We start from the raw sequence: 23,702 nt of genomic DNA, 5'->3' as shown, positions 1-23,702 counted from the left end.
CAGAGACAGTGTCATCAAAATTGGTAAAGTAAATTGTAAGTGGGATCTGTGGTCGTCAGTGTCACAGCATGACACGATGACACGGATAACGGAGGTGAGGTAAGTGGCAGTCCAAAGAATCCATCCAGCATCTGGCACTCGCCACAGTCATCACAGCCAGGAAAGTGGCACCTCTCACGTCTTGTCCATAAACCCTCCACTGAAAAATGATGCTTTTATCATTTATATTGTATGTTTTTTTTCTTCTCCACATTGTAATTATACTACTTCTGTTAAATAGAATTGTCCTGAAGCACAAATCTCTCATGCTCTTGTTGAGGTTGCAATGTTTATCTCTTTTATTTTAAAGCTTTTTTTTAGTAATGAGAATTGTTCTTTTTAAATGCAAAAGATAACATAACACAGTTTGATATGCTTTACAGCTTTTAATGTCCTCTGAAGCACATTTGCGATTCATATCAGACCCAGTTACTTAAAACAGTGCTAACTTTTGAGTGTTCATCCAGACCTAGTAATTCTTTTTTTCATTTTGGGTCTTCAACTAGGCTTATTGCCGATATCTATCCCTCCATTCACCCTTCCATCTGAGGAGAGATTGCCGTGTCGGCAGGATAAGCATGCAGGGTTTTTCCAGACGTCCCTCTCCCCAGAAACACTTTCCAGCTCCTCCTGGGGGATCACGAGGCGTTCCCATGCAGGCTAGATGGGAAATGCTAGATGGGAAATATAATCCCTCCGGCGAATTCTGAGTCTAGCTCCGGGGGTCCCCTCCCAGTCGCTGCTTGCCCGGGAAAACCAGCACCCAGGAGGGATCCGAATCAGATGCGCCGCACCACCTTCTTTCATCATGAAGGAGCGGCGGCTCTGGTTTGAACTTCTCACCCTGTACCCAAAGGGTGAGCCCATGCAGCCGCCCCGCAGAGAAAGCTCATTTCATTGGGAGCGCTCGATTTCCCACCAACCTTTAGCTTGCCAGCTTTTAAGCCACAATTGCGAAAAATGCCACTGAACGTTTTGGCCAATTACAGCCCGATCAAAGCTGCGCCGGAGTCTTGCTGATGCAATTTTTCACGATGCCCCCGTCGTCAACAGGTTGCAATGCAGGCACAGAGACAGTGCTGTCCGTGGGATGCCCACGGGGGCTTCCACGCGCTCAGGAGATGGCCTTTGGCACGACGACCTCTGTGTGCCCATTATGCTGGCAGACAGCGGCGTGAATGAGAACACACACTGCCTCTCACAGTCAGCATCCTTATCAGTATGCCACCGTATGGCGGGGAAGTGTTTCTGGTCCCTCATGCTAGCGAATCATTTGTCAGCACTCACTTGGGTAACGGGAGCCACGGTGGGCAGACCCCACTAACACCAGTTCATCAATCACCGGAGGCAGGTATAATGTCACATACGTGAGCCACATGCCGACCGATCCAATCAAAAGCACTCAAACGCCGTCTGAACTGCAAATCCCAATTAACATTTTGCTCCCTCACTGGAACCGCAGCAGCTGGGATGGCAGACAACTTTATAATTGGCCAATGTGTTTCTGGTGAATTATGTGTGATTCGGAAAGCCAACAGAAATGTGTACTCCACTTGTATGCGTCAGATTAGGAGATCAATGCACCTCTGTGCACCTCTGTGATACGTGTAATGTGGAGATTATAGATTATGTTTCACTTTTTGAGTCATGAACAAAAATGAAAAATAAACGCGAGCAGAGGCTGGAGGATATTTGCCAAAATGCAGAAAGGATTTCTGTAGTATTGGTATTCAGTTCCATGATGTGAATATTTGTGGGCTTTGCCTTGTTTGTACTCTGCAGTCATTCCCTCCCTTCAGCGTTACTGCATGCAGAATAAAACTTGTTTATGGGGATGTTTATGTGAGAAGCCAAAAGATCTGGCCCCCTGGTGGCTGGCTGCAGTATGGGTCATGAACGTCTCCCCCTCCATGTGAGGAGATGTATATGGACCTCACGTCAAAGACTCTTTCCATCATTTTATTTCGAACTTATCACCCTGATGCATGTTCAAGTGTTCATGCGTTTGATGTGTTTGCATTTAAATTAGTTAATTGATGCTATAAAAATGGGACATGTCATCATGATTGAATTTGGTCAGGCACATGATTGGCCGGCGGGACTTCAGTATTGCAGCCGCCCTCCCATTATCACCACTGCACAGAACTCTGGCTCCGATTAATATCACCAGCGCAAAGATGGCCGCCCCTGTATCTGAGATATTTTGGCCTCATTTTTGGTACAGTGGGAGGAAGTGATGATGCTGCTTTATGTTTAATCAACATTTTTCAGCGAGATCGCACAAATTCATTTGGTGCTGTCTCTTCCAACCAGTCCAGTTCAAGTGCAAACACACAACAGAGTGAATAAGAATGCTGGATTCCAGCCCGCCCCCCCCAAAAAAATTGACAAATCAACCTTTTGAAAAATGCTGTCCGCTAAAGTCAAACAAAGACAAATATTCACGGAAGAGGGATATGAGAAGATGACATTCCTGTCACGGCTCCGGTTTGTTTTCTCTTTCCTGTGTTTCCCTGTGTGTTGTCGTGGGGGCGGAGCTCACCTGGCACCCCGCTTATCTCCACCTGTCTGCAAGCCCAGCTCTCCTCCCACTCACCCCCCGATGGTTCTTCCTGCTCTCAAGTATTCACGTGCCCCTCCCCCAGTACTTTTCCAGTGTTGAGCTATTCCCTTAGCTTCTCACAAACCTGCTTTCTCCTGCGCCTGCGGACGCCAGTGGCAGTTCTCCAGCCACCACATTCAGCTCACAGCTCACAAGACTACACCAAACCATGCAACCACCCACAACCCGCCCGCTCCTCCCCGTACCCCCAACACTCTCCCTTCATCCCGCTCCAACTGATTTTCTCATTCAGTCAGTTCTATGATTCTTTCCCCCCTAACTGTGCGTCCCTGTCTGCTTTTGGGTCACAAAATGAAAAGCCGTCAAAATTCTATTCACTAGCACTTTTATATCCGAATGCATTTTTCAGGCGCAACTGGACGTTGCCATTTCAAAGGCAGCCAAGAAATGTCCCCTTCCATTCCTATTCCTATTTTCAAACCTCCAAAATGGGTCATTTTAATTTTACAGCAAACCCACATGTGAGCTCATGGTACAATTGGATTGTTCAGCGGCGCGCCGCTCAGCACCACGGACAGCGCCTCAGCAGATGAAAAATCACGTGTCTCCCAAAATCGACCAAAACTTTATGTGAAAAATGTATTTTATAAGATTGCATTGGTGTAATACAACACGTTCATTGATTTATTATCAGATTGATGACCTGCACCTTGACACGTTCTTTGTCAGCTGTTTTTTTTTTTTACAATATTGTTTTCAAGGATGCAGAGTAACTCAAACTGTCTCAATGGTGATTAATCCCTGCCGAGCAGCCCGATTCAGTTGGTTGTCACCCGCGGCTTGCCTCGCTGAAGAAGGTTGCAACAGTGCTACTTCCAGCGTGTACCCACCGCTTACCTTTGCTTGTTTTAAATACCGTGTGCGACTGAAAATGGACAATTGGCAGTCAGTGTAAATTGCAGCATGTCCATTGCCTGGTACTTTTCAAAAAAAAGCAAAACCTCCTGGAGCACTTTGGAAAAAACACAGACTTTCTTTGCGACAGGACACCTAGCCTACCTGATGTCCTGTCAGGCTGGAGTTGCTAAGCAACAGCGTCGATCCGAGATTGATTGACACATGTACAGACAAATCAGTGTTGCACTTTGACTCGCGGTGCGTTATTTATGTTTTCTCTATTGGTTTAAACGGCAACAGCCTTGGTAACGACATTGACTGACATATGTACGGACAAATCGGTGCTGCAAGCACTTTGTTTTACTATTTCAATTTGGTTGAAACCGGGGCAGGGACAGCTCAAAGAAGCCTACGATACAATGGGAAGGGAGGGACAAGCTGGCGACCCATGTGAATAGTAGTATGACAAAGCAATGCTTACTTTCTCTGCTCCATCCACTGCCGCCTGGGAGACCTGATTAAAACATCTGGAGTAAGCTATTTGGATATCGAGCAAAGGTTTTCTTTGTCAAAAAAGATGGCTGAATTTGCCATTCAAGATGCTTTTGCTGCATTCAAAGCATAAAGCTTTTTTGCTGCGTCATCATCTCTGTTGATATGACAATATTGCACCATGTCACTGAGCTGCCCCTCTGTGAACAGCCTAGACATGCATCCATCCATCGTCTACCGTTTTATCTGTTTAAGGGTCGCAGGGGGGCTGGAGCCAATCCCAGCCAACATAGGGCGAGAGGCGTGGTACACCCTGGACAGGTCTCCAGCCTATCGCATGGCCACATACAGAGACGGACAACCATTCACTCTCACATTCACAACTACGGTCAATTTAGAGTCTCCAATTAACCTAACCCCATTCTGCATGTCTTTGGACTGTGGGCCCTGGTTGGTTTGAACCTGGATTCGAACCCAGAACCTTCTTGGTGTGAGGCGAAAGTGCTAACCACTACACCACCGTGCAGCCCCCAGCCAAGACATAACGCAGTAAATAACTTAAAGCCAGGCTTGTACAGCTCCACACAGTCTTCAGAAATGATGTCAGAGGAATCATAATTGTTAGGATTAACGACTTGGCCCTTCGTCTCCTGTTTCTGCTGCTGCCTGTCCTCACCCGGGTCCAGTTCCTGACTGTGTGTTTTTTTTGCTGGCCTGGGCGTGGCTTCTGGTTATGCATCTGTACCTCAAGACCTAAACAGAGCGACCTGAATATATTGACCAGTTCATTCATCAAGACCCTAACACATCACAGTTTCGCAACGTGGGTACAAATGCTATGACTACTCCTCTGCCTCTTGGAAAATCTATTTTGGAAGTTCTGTACCATGCCTGTCCACCTGAATACTTGCCAGAGTAGTTTTTGGCCTCTGTCTAGGATCATCTACCTGCTCCCTGTTCCTGCCTCACTCAGCCAGCTCAGTCGGGTCAGTAAACCCGTTGGACCCTGGACCTGGATCTCTGGACTTATTACCTTTGGACACTGAATTTATCTTTCGGACAACAGATTACATTTTCCTGTAACCTATCTTTTAAATCAAATCTAAGAGTCTTCCATTTACCATCAACCTGTTACAGAATAAAAGGAGTCATAAGAAAATGTGACCAAAACAAAATGGGAAAAATACTCCCCTTTAAAGTATGTGATAAGTCAGGTCAGCACTCTCAGGAACTTATGTGGGAATAAAACTGGGTAAGTGGATTAGTAAAAAAAATCCACATTCGCATTTCCTACACTGTAGAGCAGTGGACTGTGTGTGTGTGTGTGTGTGTGTGAGAGAGACTGTAAATTATGAGGCCAAAAAGGTTGAAAACGACAAAGGTTAATGAAGCGTGTATGCGCAGGCTGGAGGACATTTAAGAAATGTGTAGGGAATCCTTGAGTTCTTTTCACCACTGAAGTGTCGTAAATACTCAGAGATAGAATATTAATGAAATTAGCTTTATATTTTCGATTTCACACAGTCACCCAGTAATTGGATTGTGATTGCTCTCTATAAATCTATGCCTAATTTCCCGCAGTTCTTTGCAACAAATAGATTTTTTTGGTACTGTCAGACTCTAAGCGGGTACATATTGGAAAAGTGTTCAAAAAAGGGAACAAAGCAAAGAGCTTATGATTTATTCTCTCTGAGGCAAGTCAGTGTTCCAGCTTCACAGTGACAGCGAGTTGGTCAGGAATGATTTAATGCAAGTTAATACATTGGCTTCATATTCGACTCATGTTTGTTTGGATTTCTGAAAGAAATCAACTTGTAAACAAAGAATTATCCACCTGAGGTTAAGTGGGATTGACAGAGCCAGCAGGAACCCAGGAGCCGGTCGCTATATTGTATTTGAAATCAATTTTACATGACAGAGAACATGGGACAAGGCTACATATTAAGCGAGAGGCTCTTTCTTCATGTTTGTTCCAGCTACCTGAGAACTCCTGTTAAACCGTGCTGTGCAAAAGATGTTTCCCAACAATTTTTTGCCAAACAAGAGTCATTTAACCAAGACAAAAGTTAGTCGTAGACATGTGCAGGACCATCTGTAGGTCTAAACATGTGCTGCTTCCACTCCAGGCTCATGGACCAAAACTGAAACAAGGCAAGAAAGCGGAAAGGATCAGTTCACCAACAACATGAAAGGAAAAAAGAAAAGAAAACTAAAGACTAACCTGTGATGGGATCACACCAGCACAGAAGCCCAATAACATATGGATGTTCTAACCAATGAGTTCTCAGTTACAATATGGCCGAGAGGCATAGTGACTGGTGTGATCCCATCAATGGTCTGTAGTCCTATCGTCTTAGATTGGACAATTGGGTACAGTGATCTCTTGGCCATGGGGTGTAAAGTGGTGGGTCAGTGGCCCCATCCTTACTTTTAACTACCCCCCCACCCCTACTTCAGGTGCCTTTGCTCAGATCACATTCATCTTTGAACTCAGCTTTCATTTTTCATCTCAACTGAATCTTAGCCAGTTGTGCTGATATCACGGTTATAAAAATCTGACCGCGGGTGAGACAGACACACGGCTGTGAAAGCCTTTAGTTCCTGCTACAATGGGTGTCTCCAGATCCAAGTGAAAACAATACCAGCCCCTCTCTTGTGGCTGGCAATAATAACTCTCACTTACCATTGTGCTGTCTAGCGATCCAGATACTTTGATTGTAATCTCCCAAGGATTTGACATACCCTCTATAAAGATTTTTACTGTCACCCCAATACAATGGAGGTCAGTGGAATTTCATCAATGTGCTCAAAACACTTAAAAATCACATCTATGAACTCTCAACAGCCATGTCTTTGCATTAGACACGATTATCCAAATGCCCCGTGACAAATATGGAAATGTCAAACATTCCGCAGATAAAACTAAACCTGTCTCTATGGCCCAAGGTAAGTGGAGTGAAGAGAAACAAAAAACACATGTCTTTTTGTGATTTGGTTGAACCAACCCTTTTACCCAAATGTATGCTCTTACCTATACAAGAAAATATACCTACCCATACCCAATTTATTTTCAACAGGCAGAAGTCGCTGTGCAGCAGTGTGAATTGTCTATCAGGAGCAAGTTTCGAAGAGAGTCTCAGTGGAAGGAGCTGATTAGACGTAAATGTGTGTGTCTAAAACACATTAAAACACAAGAGACGAGAGTAGAGCCATAACAGAGCACTGGGGTTTTTGATGAGGTATGGGTTCAGTCAGAGGCTGAGCTGAACACAAATGCACAGGCACACTTGGTGCTAGCCTACAGCTACTTTTTTCAAAAGTTAGTGCATTGACTGACAGCAAATAATCAAAAATAGTCCAGCACTCAGACTCTAATGTTAATGATATGATGTGAAAAGTCCCTATGCTTTCTTTCAAAGTATACTTTCATATAGACACAGAGCTTCACATGGAAGAGGCCACCATCTTTCCTCCCCGAAGTTTGCAGTTATACTAAAAGGAAATGTCTACTCAAACTTTCATCAGTTAACTTAAAGATGTATTCACCAACAACTCCCCTGCAATGCAGCTATGGTTCTGGAACAATGATGAAATTAGATGTAGGGTGTAGAGTTGCAAACTCTTCTATTAGGTGACAGAGCAGTTCCCCCTTACTTAATATTTTTTTTTTATCTTAAAAAATAGTGAATACATTTTGATCTGAGCATCACAAACTTCCTAAAAAATATTTGATAAATTTGGTCCAATATTTGGAATGTCTGTAGGGAAGCAGGTACATGTTGGAAAAGTTTTCAGAAAGTATTTAGACCCCCCCCAATGTTATGCACATTTTTTATAGGATTTGCAAATGTACAAAGAATCAAACACTGAAATATCTAATTTGCAAAGATTTATAGACCCTTAAGTGCATTGTGGTTTATCCTATTTCTCCTGGTAGATCCTCAAAATCCTCTCTGTTAAATTAAATGGGAAGCAACTGTGATCTGCCAACCGCAGGTCTCCCGAATACTGCAGTTCATTGTTGAGCTGAAAAGTGAACTGTGACCACAGTCTCAGGTTGAATGCAACTGTGGATTTGTATCGAACTGTGCTTAGATTGCTAAATAGAGCCCTTAGAGTGTTCACAGTCCTATAACTGCTATTTGGCAAATTCCAAACCTACCTCCTTCCTACCACAAAGGCCTGATTGATGGAGTGCTGCTGAGAAGGCTGTCCTTCTGAAAAGTTCCTCCATCTTTGCAGAGAACTTCTGAAGCTCTGTAAGTGTGACCCATTGGTTCCCCACCTCCCTGATCTTCCCTTGATAGGTCTCGCCACAAAATGTTCTCTCAGCGGTCTACAGTGAGTCTCTTGGAGTTCGTGGCTAGGTCTTTGTCCTTGTAGGACCTTATAACCGCAGGCCTGTGCCTTTTTTAAACTACTTCCAATCAATTAATTATGCAACAGTTTGACTTGCAATAAGTTTAGGACTCATTTCAAGGACAACTAATGTAAACGCGATCCGCCTGACCACAATTTTGAGTGCCACATCCAGGGGTTGGAATACTTTTGTATTTACATCTGCAGCTTACTACTTTTTTTAAACGAGTGGATGTCATGGTTCACTAGGACCGAGACCTCCTTTGTGAAAACTCTCAAGACTTTGAGAACTCTTTATAGGCTTCTGTTGCTTGGTGGACTAGGATTTCTGTGATTGCCCTTCCTTGTGTGTCTCTGCTCATGTAAAGTTACTTTCTTGTGATCCCTTGTGTTTTGTTCATCTTGAGATTTGTATTTCCTGTTTTATTTTGTAATTCATTTCCCGTGCTCCAGTGTCTGGTTTTCTGTTATTTTACGTTTCTTGTGTTTTCCCTGTGATCGTCTGCACCTGTTCCTCATGTGTCTCACCTGTGTCTCCTTACCTGGGCCCTCTTGTGTGTATATAGTCTTTGTGCCGCCCTTTGTTCTTGTTGGAGATTCTCTGTTTGTCTCTGTTAAGCCATGCCATGTGTCAGCTCACTGCTCTATGTCCACGTTCCTGTGTTTAAATTTTAGATCTTTATTTCCCCTTCTAAGACTGGAGGTCTGTTTTTTGTTGCCTTTGATTAAATTCCTTCTCCCCCCCCATAACCTGCATTTTGGGTCCTGCTCAACCAAAACCCGACACAGAGTTCAGTTTTTGATATTTTTCACCTTTGTTATTTTGGGTAGATTGACCAATACGGCAATTTCATTTATTTGCAAAAAAGTTAAGGCACCCAAAGACTTCCTGAAGCCACTGTTTGAAGATGTTGTATCTATGGTGACACATTGATCACATAATTGAGTACATTTTGTGTGATATCTGTGATTTCTAACAGCTGTAAAATGAAGCTATAAATAATGCATCAGATCTGGAAACACTTATAGTACATGAAATGAGTTACAATCTGTAATTTACTTTGTTTCACTTTTAGTAATTCTTTGCAATTATGATCACAAATATTGATTTCACACATGACATAGGACAAAAGGGCCTGGTTAGTTAGCCCATGTGGGAGCCAATGTTTATTCCAGTTCACCTTTGACCAACCAGGCCGACGGAGAACATCATCTCCGTCATCACCTTTGAGTGCAATTTAGAAAAATATATCAACAGTTTGGGTACTTTGACAGTACAGTAGTTGTCCTGAAAAGTTTTTAATTTGACATTCTCACATCTGTCTTTTATTATAAGGAAGCAAATTTAGATTTGCTTCATGCTAACAAAGTATGACTTGCATTGTGTTTCACTGCTGGCATGGCATGTCTGTTTGAATCTGCCAGCAAAGACACCCGTAAATACCATTAGCCATGCCAGAGTCAGTCACTGTCAGCTGCCACTGAATTACTAGGCTAATGCTAACAGTCTTAAGGGGAGATTGGCAGTATAGCTAATGATTTAACTGTACCCATCAAGTGCTGGATGGGCCTCAATGTATTCATGTGGAACCGTATTAACTCAGCAGACTGTGTGCCTTGACGGCATGTCGGAAATCTTATCGCCCTCACTCATTCTCCCCATGAATATTCATGATAAACGCAAGTTATCACACTCCATTGGTATGTACGGTATGTGGCCCTAAGTGCGGGACTTGAAAGTGGAACGAGCTGAATAAACATATTCATAATTATGACTTCTCCTCTCCTACTGCTGCCTCGTCCGCTGCATCGACCAGGTGCTCTCGACTGTTTGATCCGACTTATTAAACGCAGCTCCTGCCTCTTGATCTGAGGCATTTGCGCTCGGACTAATTGAACACTGCCTGACATTTTAGCTCGCCCCAGACCCCCACTGGGCCTGACAAACAGTAACATGTCAGGTTTCTGCCTCTCAGTATAATTGGCTTTGCATCTTGGCCATAGCGAGTCTGCAGCCCCTCATGGCAGTACGTAGGTTGGAGGGCGCACTGTGAAAACACAGAGCTACAGATTCATTAGGTATGAGTGAACACAGACAAGACAAACAAGATCAGTTTAGATAATTAACCGGCAGCATTCCCGGTTCAGACATCTCGGGCCGTCCTGAGCTCCCGAAATAATGAATTCTTCATGGCTACCATAAATAAATAACATAACAGCATATGCCATGTGGTGGATGCTTTTGTTCAGAACAGTTTACATTTGCATGAGTTGACACATTTGGAGGGGCATTCGTGTCCCTTATCCTGGCAGAGTCGGGGCTCATTGAATTGTGTGGCTGAGAAAGTGGCCGATGCCCCGCAAAGGTGCGTAGAAAAAAGAAAGCTGATAAAATCCCACAGCTCACCGAGATTTATCAATCCCCGCTTCTTCTTTACGACTCCAGTTCTCTCCCTCCTCCGTGTCTCACACTCTGTCAACCTGTCCCCGTCTCCCTCCGTCTTTCTGTCCATCTCTATTTGTGTCTCTCGGGCCCGTCTCTCCCGCTGTGTCGCCGTGCCTCGTCGCGGGCTGCAGCGCGCTTTGCCTCTCCGCTCGCCGCAGCCATTTGGAGACTGTGCCTTAGGGCTGACAGATGTTGCGTCCGCTCCCAGCAGCCACCAACCCCCCAATCCCACCACCTCAAACGAAAACCGTCATCCGTTAGATTGCGCTAGTGCCAGTGTGTGTGCGTGTGCGGCGTTCCCGAGCCAGTAGAGCATGGCTGATTCGCTGAGATTCATTTGGCTTTTCAATGTGTCCTCAAAAAGCCAGTGGACAAAGACATACTTCACCGCCCTTTCATCCCTATGCAATGTGCAGTTAATGGACGTGTTGATATCAGTGTGCCATTTCTTCCACCAGGTGCTATCGCTGCAGGTATGTCTGCTAACGGCGAGCATGTGTCGTGATGACACTTGACCTGTTTTATCAGGACAAATCTCCATAATTTTTCCCGTAGCATTAACTTGCTGTTGGCTTGTTTATCCAATGTAATTATGTATAAAGCATTCTACCTTTTTTTTTGAATGTTTCTTTCCCCTTAATGAGCTGTAACTCCTATCTTCAGTCTCAGGGAGACTGTTGACTCTTTTGTGCCGCCAATGGAATTGCAGTGCGTCTGTTCAGCTGCATGCCGTCCCCAAATAAATCCATCTTAATTGAGTAGGAGTCTACAACTGACCCACTCGCCGAGGTGGAAGTGGAATCTGTGAAGTCGTATCTTTTGATGAGCACAGTCATGCAGAGGCTTGTCTCGCAAAAAAACATATTGCCTCTTACAGAACAAAGCCGGTTCGGAAATGTTATTGTAAAGCCTGAGTTGTGTGAATGATTTTCTCCACGTATTACTTATGAGATATAATTGCTTGTCAGAATCAGGACTTGAATGAATTGATTATGAAGTTGTGATTTTTTAAAATTCTCCCCTTCAGTGGAAGAGGTCATTACACTGCATTATAAAACATTTGAAACTTTCATTTTTTTCTGAAGTAATACTTTTGTATAGTAGTTACCAAGTTGCTCTTGGCAGAGTTAACATTCATATGCAAGATTCAAATTGCCCTCTCACACATTAAGGGAATCCTAAAAAAAATAATACACAATGCATTATAGCAATGCTAATGCCAATCCAACGTTTCACTGCTTTCCATTAAAAGCATTAAACTGGCAAAACACAGGGTGGCTTTTGTTGTAAAGAGGCCACATGAGACACAGTGTTCATTTCTTCGACACTGAATCAGTTTTAAATGTTGCAGTGAGCTGTTACATGGAGACCTTGAACACCTCCACTTTTCTTTCTGTTGTGTGGATGTCTTTGTAATTTAGAGCTCATAGCATGATGGGAAATGGCAAAGTACCTTATTAAAATAAAACAGTGTCGGGTGGCACTGTAAACTGATACACCAGTTGGAATGGCGTGGGCTTTTCTGCAACCCGGGTGGGTTTGCTTTACATACACTGCACATTAAATGTTTCCTGTTGTTTTCAACTGTATCCTCAAATGTAATTCAAAGGGTCAGTGTGTGAGATTCAGTGGCATTCCCAAGGGGAAAAATTATCAGTTAACGTAAAAAAACGTGAAAACACAAAATAGTATCTGTGTTTTTGTTTGTACATTCTGGGCTACTGTAGAAGCATGGGGGTGCAACTAGGTGGATCATATCAGTTGTCGTTGGAGCTAATGAAATGTAGACAAATGTGACAAATGCTAAACGCCAAAAAAAAAGAAGACTTCTGAGTATGGCATTTATTTAAAATCTCAAAAATGTATACTCAAATTACAAGTGCACAGAACAGTGTTGCAAGCACAAAACCATACTCACAAGGGAGTGGTTTCTACACGTGTACATTTTGAGACAAAATGAACGCCATATCGGAGGGGATGATGTGTATGACCAGTCTACGGCCGCTGAGAGACATGGATGAGACATTGACTAATCAGAAGGGAGAAGGGCAATCAGGAAACAAAAGGAAACGCAGCCATTCAGAGTTTTACGGTTATTATACAAATGAGCATCATATTCAATTTCTGCCGACAGATAGACCTTAATCCGGCACACGGGACCTTTAAACCTATGTTGGTCGCAGAGGGGCCCACATCGTCATCCATCTTCAGACTACGGAACAGTCTGCGCTCTGATTGGACTCTGATTTGTGTAACTCGACATCATTTGTTTAATGTATTCACTGCTATCATTTGTTCACAGACTTTATTCAGTTTTTGTTACACAAATGCAAATATTATTTTCCACACATTTATAGATTGATTTTTCAGCTTTACAAACTGCAAATTTTGGAATTATTTCTCAGCATCGCTTCACAAGCTGCCTGTCCTCGAGCAAAGCAGACCACCTCCCCAGCGCGGCCTCAAAAACAATCGAACCCGTCCACAAGCTACGGCAAACGTTTACAAACTCTTGTTTTCTTCGGATATCGTTGTGGTTGGAAATACTGTGCCGGCCGAACCTCAGAGGTGGCAGCACGGAAGGTTTACAGCATGATCCTCAAACTCGCTCCGTCACTTTTAAGGGGCTCGTCCAGAAAAACTCTCCTGTAACATTAGACAAACCTTTGGGCAGATCTTTCCTTGTTTTTGTATTTTCTTCCATCACTTGCTAATTTTGATCTGCTTGTTCATGATGTTTTCCACAATCCACTATAGTTGTTTAAAAATACTCAATTGAACCATCGGATTTATGATTATCATCTCATCCCTACATTCAAGGAACATTAAAACAACTGTTCGACTACACTTCCTTTAAATTCCTTGCCCACGACCCAAATGACCTTTCAGGACAAGTTGACGCAGAGTCAGCGGCCTTGTGAAGATTTTTACACATCAAGTCAGTAACCTGAATGAATGGAATGGTTTAAACCAGTAAAACAATTCAACAAAACGTTAATTCCCACTCCACATGAATATATCTTGAGCTGCCCCGACACTCACAAAAAGGCACCGATATCATATAATGCTTAAGAATTTATTCATGAAATTCCTTCAAGTTTTTGCGTCACGCTGCAAGTCTTTGGACACTCTGCCTTCTTTCATCTGACAGTTTACGGATCTGTCGGTCTTTCTGCCCGACTGCGCTCCGACTGTCAACGCCAGTTAAGGGACACTTCGATGATATGATATAATAGTTTACTTTCAAGTTTGAGCTCGTATCTCAAAGCGGTACGAGAATGAACAAAGAGTCTCTGAAGCGGCGGTCAGTGGGAGAGGTCTCATCTGAGGTGAATTCCTAGTCCACCCACTTGCACGCTGACGACGTCTGGACCGCACCAGGTCGGATTTGTTTTGCATGCAAACAGAGACACGCGCAAGATTGTCGCTTTAGTCAATACATTCGCGATGGACACAGCAGTTATTGTATTCCTTAAAGAGAAGAGACAGACTGAATCCACTGTTCACTTCCAAACACTTCCCATGGAAAATCCCTCTTTCTTTACAAACCATGGGAGACCATAACGATTTTCATGCGACTGCAATCTGAGGTTTTTTGATTTTTCATTTTTTGTCATCATAGAACTGTCCGTCCCAAGCCATTTGCTGTAATAATGTGCTCTCTCACACAGAAATCTCAGGCTAAAACCTAAAATAATTTCCCCTAATGTGTGTTCTCTCATGTAGGCCCAGTGTGAAGCCACAATATGAAAATTGATGTAATCGCTGTGTTGTCAGTTTTTCTCCATGACCCCGGGGCCATCTCTCAATGTCTCTTTTTTTTTTTTGCTCTGTCATTCTCTCGTCATTTTCCTCCACTCACCGCTCCACCGTTCTCTTCCCCCGCTCGTATCTCCTGCGCAATTTCCCTCTTTCGCTCCCTGTGCTGTTTCTCTCTCTCTCTCTCTCCCTCCGTCCTCTGCTGCTTTTACTCCCTCTCCCCCCCCCCCACAGCCACAGAGGCCTGATTTACTTCCACTACTGTGTGAAGAGAGGGGCTTTTGTCTGCCACCAGCGGCAGTCACATGGCGTCATGCCGGGGGACACAGAGGAGAACCTGCAGTCTCTCTCCTCCCTCACAAGAATGCGTGTGCGTGCGCTTGGAAATGACCGCGTGTGGGAGGTAATACACAGACTTTGTGTGCGTCTGTGTGTGCATGAGAAATTCCTCCTGTTTGGAGGAAGTGCCATCCGATGTGTTGCACACACACAGTATATAATCCCAATTGTCACGTAGGACCACGGTTAAAAAAAAGTTCTGTCCAACGAACGAATTCATGTCCGACTTAGCTCTACTTTTAATATTAAAGCACACCATGGCACGCTAAAATGCATGTTAATATGAACATTAGCATTTCACAGTAACGTTTAATGTATCAACATTAGCACGCCGACATGCAAACTGTGCACATGTCATCATGCAAACGTGTTAGTATAGTAAACTAAAGATAAGCTAAAATACTAAAATCTGGAGGAGCCACCCGCATCATTTATAGTCCGGTGTATATAGGAGCATTGTGGCTTTTCTGCAAAATACACAGACGATGGTGGGGATCGGCATGGTGGAAAAGCAATGACTGTTCATACTCCTGTCGGGAATGGAGCGGTGTGAGAGACGTGAGCATGGCTCGACCCGGCGCATTGCATATTCAATTATTTTGCCAAAAAGAGCGACGCATTTGATCTTTTGCAAACGGAAATGATGTACACGTTGATTTACATACAGGTCAGATCAGAGAGAGAGATGTCCACTTGTGATCTGATCCCTCAGGTCGGATGTTACTGCCTCGTAATGTCACAAAAAGTGACCACATGACCAGAGAATCCCACCAATGTCATCCGGCAAACTCCAAACCAGTGACTCGCGTTGGCCAGGTGACCGACTCTGCAGTCCGTGTGGTTGGAAGACTTCTTTAATTTACACATTGTTGAGGTCACTGCTCTCCTGGGAACACTCATAGTTTTAGAAATGGTCTCATACTCTTGTCCCGATCTATGCCATGTCACTATTTTATCGCGCAGGACTACAGAGAGCTCCTTGGACTCGGTGGCTTGGTCTTTGTCCTGATACGCTGTGTGTAGTTTGGATCCTTACAGGAACATGTGCGTGCCGTTTGTAACTGGACTCCAATCATGTTCTTGACACATCCCAAGGACGACTAAATCAAACACGACGCGCGAGTTCCACAGCAACTGTTGTGAATACTTTAGTAAAATTGTGATATTTCGTTTTTCAATTTTTAATCATTTTTGCTATGCAAAACCATGTTTTCACTGATTATGGGTTATTGAATCTAGATTGGAAGGGCAAAAAAAGGCAAATTGATAGTTTCAGAATTCCATCTACAACAAAATGAATTGGCAGAAAGTGAAGAAAAAGGACTCTCTGAGAACCACTGTCTGTTTGGTTGGTTTTCATGCACTGCTGCATTATTAAACACCAATTCAGATTTGTATTGGAGCGGAAAGGAGAGCAGCAATAACTCCAATATGACTTGAACATGACATGAAATGGTCAATACTCAAATCACAACAGACTCTCAACTACATTCAGCTTGTCGGGTTCAGTCCAACATGAATCTGGAAATGTAAAACTGAGCCTGACAACTCATTTGTTTGCGTTAATCAGAGTTTAGTAATGACCCGAGAGTAGCAAAGTTGTTCCACCAAACAGTTTTTGTTTTCATACTTGTATGTTATTAATATAGCCTCCGGGATTGCTGGTGTAGCTGTGGACTTTTCTGTCTTGTTTATATTTTCAAAATCATTACAAATGTCATGCTTTAGCACCATGGGGATACGATGAGCCTGCGTGAGAAGCAGGACCCAGAGTGGGTGTGTGAACGTGCGTGAGACAAAAGATAATTAGCATGCGAGCCCATGTGCCAATGTAAGTGATGGGAGACGGATGAGATGAAAGTCGACAGACACAGGCAGACACTACGTGTGTGTGTGTGTGTGCGTGTGTGCGTGTATGCGTGTGTGTGTGTGTGTGTACGTGAGAGCCTGATGTGTGTGTGTCCAAGTATTTCTGTTTGTCCCTGCCTGTGTGCGTGAAAACATATTAACAACCCGTAAAGGTGTTTGGTTTTTTTTGGTGGTGTCGAGTGAGCCACTCTTCCTGGACTAAAAATGGCTCATGGGTTCCCCTCGCAGAGCTGCCTCATTAGAAAAGCTTCTGAACCTCTTCATTGGATTTGCCAAGGTCTCACAAAACATGCACTGTTAATCCAGTCTACAAGCAATGGCAAAGAAGTTAATGTGTAACTAAGTTGGCCTTCCTCCCATTTTGAATCACCACTCACACACACACACACACACACACACACACACACACACACATTCAATCACCTCAGGCATGAGAGATGGATGGGTAGGCCATCAAGTCTGTAAACGGATTACATTGAGACGCCGTGTTTGCCACATGATGACAATGTAAAATCTGCAAAGGTGTTTAAAGCCTGTAGTTCCCCCGAGAATCAAGTAGCAGTCCGAGAATCATGCGACTGTAGAAAATCTCTCCAGATGCACTAAAACCTTGAGATGAATGCAACACGTTCAAACGAGAGAAAATGGATGTGGACAAGAGACTACACGAATTTCAAAACCCCTAATGAACATTCTTAGTAATACAAATCAAAAGTTATGTACATTTTTTTTTACAAATAAGTCCATTGGTTTTTCAACCCAAGAAGTCACTTTTCCTGTCTGCAATGACACAGAGGATTAAACTGTCAGAAGTAGTAAAAACAGGAGGAGTGAGAGGTCCTGTTCTCATTCTAAAAATTGTCTTTCTTCAAAATTTTCAACCTGTTAACAACACAGCGTCTGATTGATACAAAGTCGGAAACAAAGCCTCTGATTGGTCAAAGTGGATCCAAAATGGACGGCAAGAAGTCCGCTTACCACAACAGTAGCGTTTGACGTCATGAAAAACGGGATAAAAATGGCGATGAAAGTCATTCAATGTTTGATTTATTGTCATGGACAAAGTCTCCGAAAAGACACTGAAGTTCCAGGCTGCACCACAAATCTTCTGAAAGGGCCACGATCGCACGGAAGCCCTGCCTGGAATGGCGCAAGTGTTAGCTTCCCTTCAAAACAAACCGAAGTTGCTGGCATAAACTGATCTAATGTTATGAGGACTTTTATAACACGAAGGCATTTCCTGTCGTATATGACAGGTTCGAGCTCAGAGGGTCAAATGCACAAATTCCTGCATGATGAACATTTGAGACTTTACCATTTAGATTCCCCAATTAAAGATGTAGCTTCTTTACTCGTGTTCATGAGACTTGAGTCCTCTCATCAGACCCGTAGCAGATATCGATGTGGCGCAATTAGAACGAGTGCACACAACAAGTAAGTCAATGATAGCAATCTATGATAATTAGAGTAATTCTGTAATACATAATTCATAATGAAAACCTTCCAGCCTCCCTCTGTGGCAGTGGTGATTCTCTATGTTCAGGTCCCGCTCCTATCTCAATCTCATCAGCTGGCACAGACAGAGCAGCTAGTATTCTTAACAAAGGGTGGGACTTAATTCGTTCTCCTTATTAGACAATGGCCGTGTTTCATTAGTGGTTCAAAATGCCCTACTTCACTTCCCCTCAGCACTCTGTATTACGTAACAGCATTAGTCAAACGGAGGCCACTTGGGGAGCAGAGGGAAAGTGGGCGGGGGATTGAAATGGAACGCATCTGCCCTTGTTTAGTTTCAGCCCAAACTATCATGGATCGACCGCCAGTTGTGGGCTTAGCGCTATACTGCTTCTTACAAAAAATCAGAGTCATTTCAATGAGACAAAGGCGTTTTCCACGAATGATTCCAATACGTCGGCACCTGGTAAATTGCTGCTTCCTTCTTTGATTCAGAAACTTCTGTTTGTGATCTGTTTCATCATTATCATCCTTGTTATTGCCATTCTTCTTTTACGGTGAGCAATCGCAGAGTTTTACATACATTACTGCGACCTACCCATGGACGTATTCTCTTGCACCAAATGCATTACTGCAATGCATTGTGGGCAATATCCACCTCTTGAGTGACCATCGTTGTTCACCTGCTCCCTCACCCCTCAGCCGAGGGTCAATCTCACCAAGTTCACTTCAGTTTTTCAGACAAATGGAAAGACACTCATGATGGCGGGCAGGGATTCCCCCCGAGGGCGAGTACTGAGGGGAAGTGAACGAGGGCATGTTGAACCACTAATGAAACGCAGCCCCTAAGTAACTAGAAGAAAATGGCCTTCCCTGGTCAGAGTCATGTAAAGGGAGTAAGGGCACAGGCAGATGGTTATAACCTTCGAGTGAATTGCACGGACACCACCTGAAGGAATGGCTCAAAGTTATTCTATTTCTGTTCATCGTTTTGGAGAAACATATATATATATATATTTTTTTTTTTTCTCCAAATAAACGTATATATAGGCTTATGAAGCCAGGCTAATTTCAAACATTGGAAAATGTGTTTGTTTTGTTCATTGTGCTGCCACAAGCTACTGTTGTCCGTGAATTTTTCTGACATTGGAGAAGGCAACAGAGGGGGTGTCGGGAATCAAACAGAGTGCGATGAGTCAGACAGCATCAGTAAGTCTGCCTGTATTTGACCAACAGTGAAGAGAAATGAGAGCACACTCGCACAGTCGCAACACTCAAAGGAAAGAACAAAAAGGGCAACATTACCTTCCTCTTGTTGTTTGGGCTCACATACAAGTAACTGAGTATCGTCTTTGCTCCGACTTTGTCGTTCAGCTTCTGGTACGTTGCTCCGTAGTCGGTTGACCTGAAATGAAATCAGAGAGGTCTGATGAACGCCTGAGGGATTACTTTTTGCAATTAAAAAAAGCTCCGCCCGTGAGAATTCGGGGTGCGCGGGGGTAAGAGCACTGACGTAATTAAGTCCCTTTGTGCTCAGTGGAGCAACACGTGTGTGCATGGGGCCACAGCATCGCAGTCACTAGTCTGGGCGGCTGCTGCATTTACATCGTACGCTGTATAATACACACGAAAACAACATATGCAGTAGGCTGGTTCAATCCCTTGCTCCTCCAGTCCGAGTGCCGACGTGTCCTTGGGCAAGACACTTAACCCTAAATTGCCCCTGATGGCTGTGGTTACCGTGTATGATTGATGTGTGGTAGAAAAAGTGCTCTTCATTGAAATGCTGTATGAATGGATGAGCGTGACTTCGACTGTAAAGCACTTTGGGTGGTCAATAAGACTAACAAAGAGCCATATTAATGCCGTCCATTTACCAATTCAATGGAGATGTGTATCACCACCATTATCAGTGTGGTTCAATAGAAATTCACTTGAGTGATTAACTTGCAACCTAGTACGGAATAAACTCCCTTGCTGCCAGCTACAATAAACACACTGCACGGGGAGTTGTGGTGGCATTCATGCAGAAATGTAAACAACCTGAATACAGCAGTGTCGAGGGACCCAAGGTTCAAAAAGCTTAAAACCCCTTTGGAGAAACATTGAAGGACCAAGGAGGCAACGAGTGGAACATGACAATGAGGAGGTGAAAGAAAAATACTAATTCAACATTATTCAAGGTTGAAGCTGAAGTGTGAACTGCTCTCATTAGACCATCCTACCACAAGTCAAGAGGAATGAAAGAATATCTGGGGCTCCACATCCCTATAAGTAGCTACGTGCTGTATCAAGCGATGATGCCTAAACCTCACATGTCATTGTTTTTAATCTGATGTAGACAATGTGTTCCAATTACCTTTGTTCAATGGCAGTATGAAAGTATTAATTGATTAACCGTCAAACTCACCGTAATTTGAATTATTGGATAAATTACAATTTAAAAAATGATCTTCATCTCTTCCTCATGCTTCTTGTTTCTCAAATACTTCTGTATCGTCTGTCTGTTAACTTGACATTCTGCCATGATTCTAAATTCATGTCCACTTCGTACTAGCTTTTGAGTTATAACAGCTCATATCTCTAATCATGGAGCCGGAGTTGTGGCTTTTTTCTGACATGTCTGACGAGCAGCTTATGATTCCCTTTAACTACACAGAGAAGAATGAAGGAGCAAGTTTAACCAGCTCAATTTAAGACCATCTCCGAATGAGTGCTGAAATATTCAAATGTTGGTTAACGTGCTAATGGGAAATTTGTGTTCTGCTGAATTTCAATCTGTGGCCAAAAGCGACTCATCCGAGCTGTCTGGTGCAATTTACTTTGAAAGCCCTGAGGCTCAATCGAGGAGCAATTCTAATTTCACATGAACACAGGGAAAAAGCACAACGCATGCAGATCTTAAAAATACAGCAAAGACAACGCAAAATGTCTCCTGCGATGGAGAATCCACTCACATCAACTTTCGTTTTTCTCCTCCCTCCACCTATTTTCCATGTGGCTGTTAAATCCAGACTGACTACCTTGTATGATTCATTTATTTATTTATTCATTTTGAGAGCATCAAGCCGACAAGCCGGCATGAAAATAGAGAAATATTAATGGCAATTTCTCATCTGCTGGCCCCTTCAGATTTATTAAAGGCTGGTTTCAATTGGGAGCGAAATCATCGCCCCCCCGGTGAACTTTCCCTGGATGAGTCCAGTATCATTCATCAGAAACCATCAACAGCCAGGAGCATGGGACAATGACATCAGGCTATTGATTGGTCCCCATTACGGAATCTTTTGATTTAGGGGCCAATGACTTATTTTTAGTGTCACGCCAACTTCCAGCATGAACCAATGAAATGGCCCAACCACGGCAGCAAGATGAAAGTTACATTAAATGGAAAATGATAGTTTCTCAAGGACAACGATTCTGAGCGAAGCCTCACCGCTTTGGTAGGGCAAACTGAAAGGCCTTCAGTGATTATGTGTGGGTGTGAAAATGCAGCTCAGACCACATTGCTGTGATTTTATCCATTTTGCGGATGTTCGCGCCACAGAGGCTGTATAGGTGAGCTAACACTGTCAAAATGTTGGATCGGTTGGGGGGGGTTGGGAAACATGGTATGACCACACAAGAAATATATGATTCACATTTTACTGACATGGCTCACTGTGGAAAATGGATTGTGGATATGCTAGGAGGACGACTGAGCTGAAACCCACTCTTTGACTCACATACACACGCGCACAAATCCAATAGCCTAACACCTTCAACTCCCCCTTCGTGAATAGGATTAGAATTATGTTGACCCTCACTAAGGGTTTCAATTATAATGTTCAGAGTCTACTATATGTTGATAAGCAGCTGCTACGCAGCCTTTACATTATCACTGGGGAGTTTGATTAACCGTGGTTCAGAGAATGAGAGCTGTGTGCATGCTGCCATAGTTAACACACCGAGGCACTTGGAGCACTGCTCGAGACAGTGGACGAATCGCAGTTGAGCCAAGTGTCCCGAAATGAATTTATGAAACCATCTGCATACCGCGACGATATATCTTCTGAGTAATGGGCTAAATCATTCCCTTCCCACCCTCCCGTCCTCATCCGCAAACCCTTTCCATCATGTTCCTGCCAGGTTTGGTGGCAAGCTTCCGTTCATGAAGCATCACTCAACAAGAGTTTGTTTAAAAAAAAAAGTGCGGTTAAACGTTGTGAGAAAAGGCAATCCCAAGAGCCCTGATAGACAGGTCACTAGTCGTGTAAAGGCTGTTATTTGTATGTCGACATGCACAAATTCTTTTCAGAAAATGATAAATGAAGGTTTTACCACACAATTACGACACCGCTTCTTCTCAGATTCATAACATCCAAACACAAAGATGTCATACTGGTACTGAAGGAATCAGCATTGAGTCCCAGTTTGTCACCTGAAGTTTCCAGTGTTGGACTGATGGGGACAAATGTTGCCTTCATATGGAAGTCTTGATCTTGTGGTAACGACATTGGAAGATGTGCACACATTATTTTGTTGGTGTTCAATTGTTTAAAGTCATGGGTACACCACTGCTAGGTAATGGCAAGAGGGATACCACAGAGGCTATCAGCAAGCTAGCGGGATGGTAACGTAATGACAGAGGGAAAACATGAAGTCATTGGGAATATCAACATTTTCCTCAGAAGTATTAAACCATTACAAATACACTCTATTTGACTAAAATTGCAATAAATTAACTTAATAGCCAATGAACAATGACATGCTGTGGCCTCTGCAAAACACAATCACAACTCCTGTACTAAGAGCTTTAAAAAATTCTTAGGTCCGAGATTGTCAAACTAATAATGGGGGGATGTTCAAATGTGCATGAACACAGTAAACATGACCTCCATTTGAAGGCGGCAAAACATCCATGAATCTGTTTCAGTCCTGAGGCATTTCACTGCATGAACCTTCTTGAAAAATGTGGTTCTAGTTGCGTTAGCCAGAAGAGCTAATTGTCAGCATCGGTTGAATTGAAGTGAAAATACAGACTTGAGTCTTGAGTCGGGCTCAGGTCTCGGATTTGGTGCCGGTGCAGCAAGGCCAATTCTATAAGACTTAGATACAGGCCTCTGGTTTAAGAACAGAAACGACTCTAAGCCTGTGTATAAAAGCATGCAGCGGAAAGTAGCGGCTTAAAGCAGCTTAATGCTTACATGAATTTGTCAACCTAGCAGAGCTTGCATGAGGTTGACATACTCATGCAAGGACATGGTTTCAAATGTAAGTAGGCCGATACAATGTGTTACTTCACGCTGGTATACGGAGCCACAACAGGCAGAGATGCCCAGTTTACCTACAAACCCTCCCTGAGGAGTGCCGGCTCTCTGGCTATCTTTAATGCCGTAATCGGTTGCTTCGCCGCTCCGTCCATCTTCCTGGCTGTAAATGGCCCGCTAATGTTCTGCACTGTCACTATCCCGTCCCCCTTATCATCCGTTCACTCGTGTCATT

At 43.5% G+C, this 23,702-nt stretch overlaps 1 protein-coding gene across 5 annotated transcripts in view; it reads right to left on the bottom strand.

The window, feature by feature from the left end:
* The window catches only part of LOC118312960 (VPS10 domain-containing receptor SorCS1), a 146,697-nt gene that overhangs the window by 52,017 nt on the left and 70,978 nt on the right, over positions 1–23,702 (bottom strand). For all 5 annotated transcript variants that reach the window (XR_004794348.2, XR_004794349.2, XR_004794350.2 and 2 more), the window contains exon 3: positions 19,524–19,623. Coding sequence is in view for 2 of the 5 variants with exons in the window: in XM_035638066.2 (XP_035493959.2) it covers positions 19,524–19,623 (100 nt within the window). In the remaining 3 variants the exon portion in view is untranslated. The remainder of the gene's footprint in view (positions 1–19,523; positions 19,624–23,702) is intronic.

The sequence above is a fragment of the Scophthalmus maximus genome, chromosome 8 (genome assembly GCF_022379125.1).
Source record: "Scophthalmus maximus strain ysfricsl-2021 chromosome 8, ASM2237912v1, whole genome shotgun sequence".
NCBI classification, from domain to species: domain Eukaryota; kingdom Metazoa; phylum Chordata; class Actinopteri; order Pleuronectiformes; family Scophthalmidae; genus Scophthalmus; species Scophthalmus maximus.
This window is presented reverse-complemented; position numbering and strand designations above follow the sequence as displayed.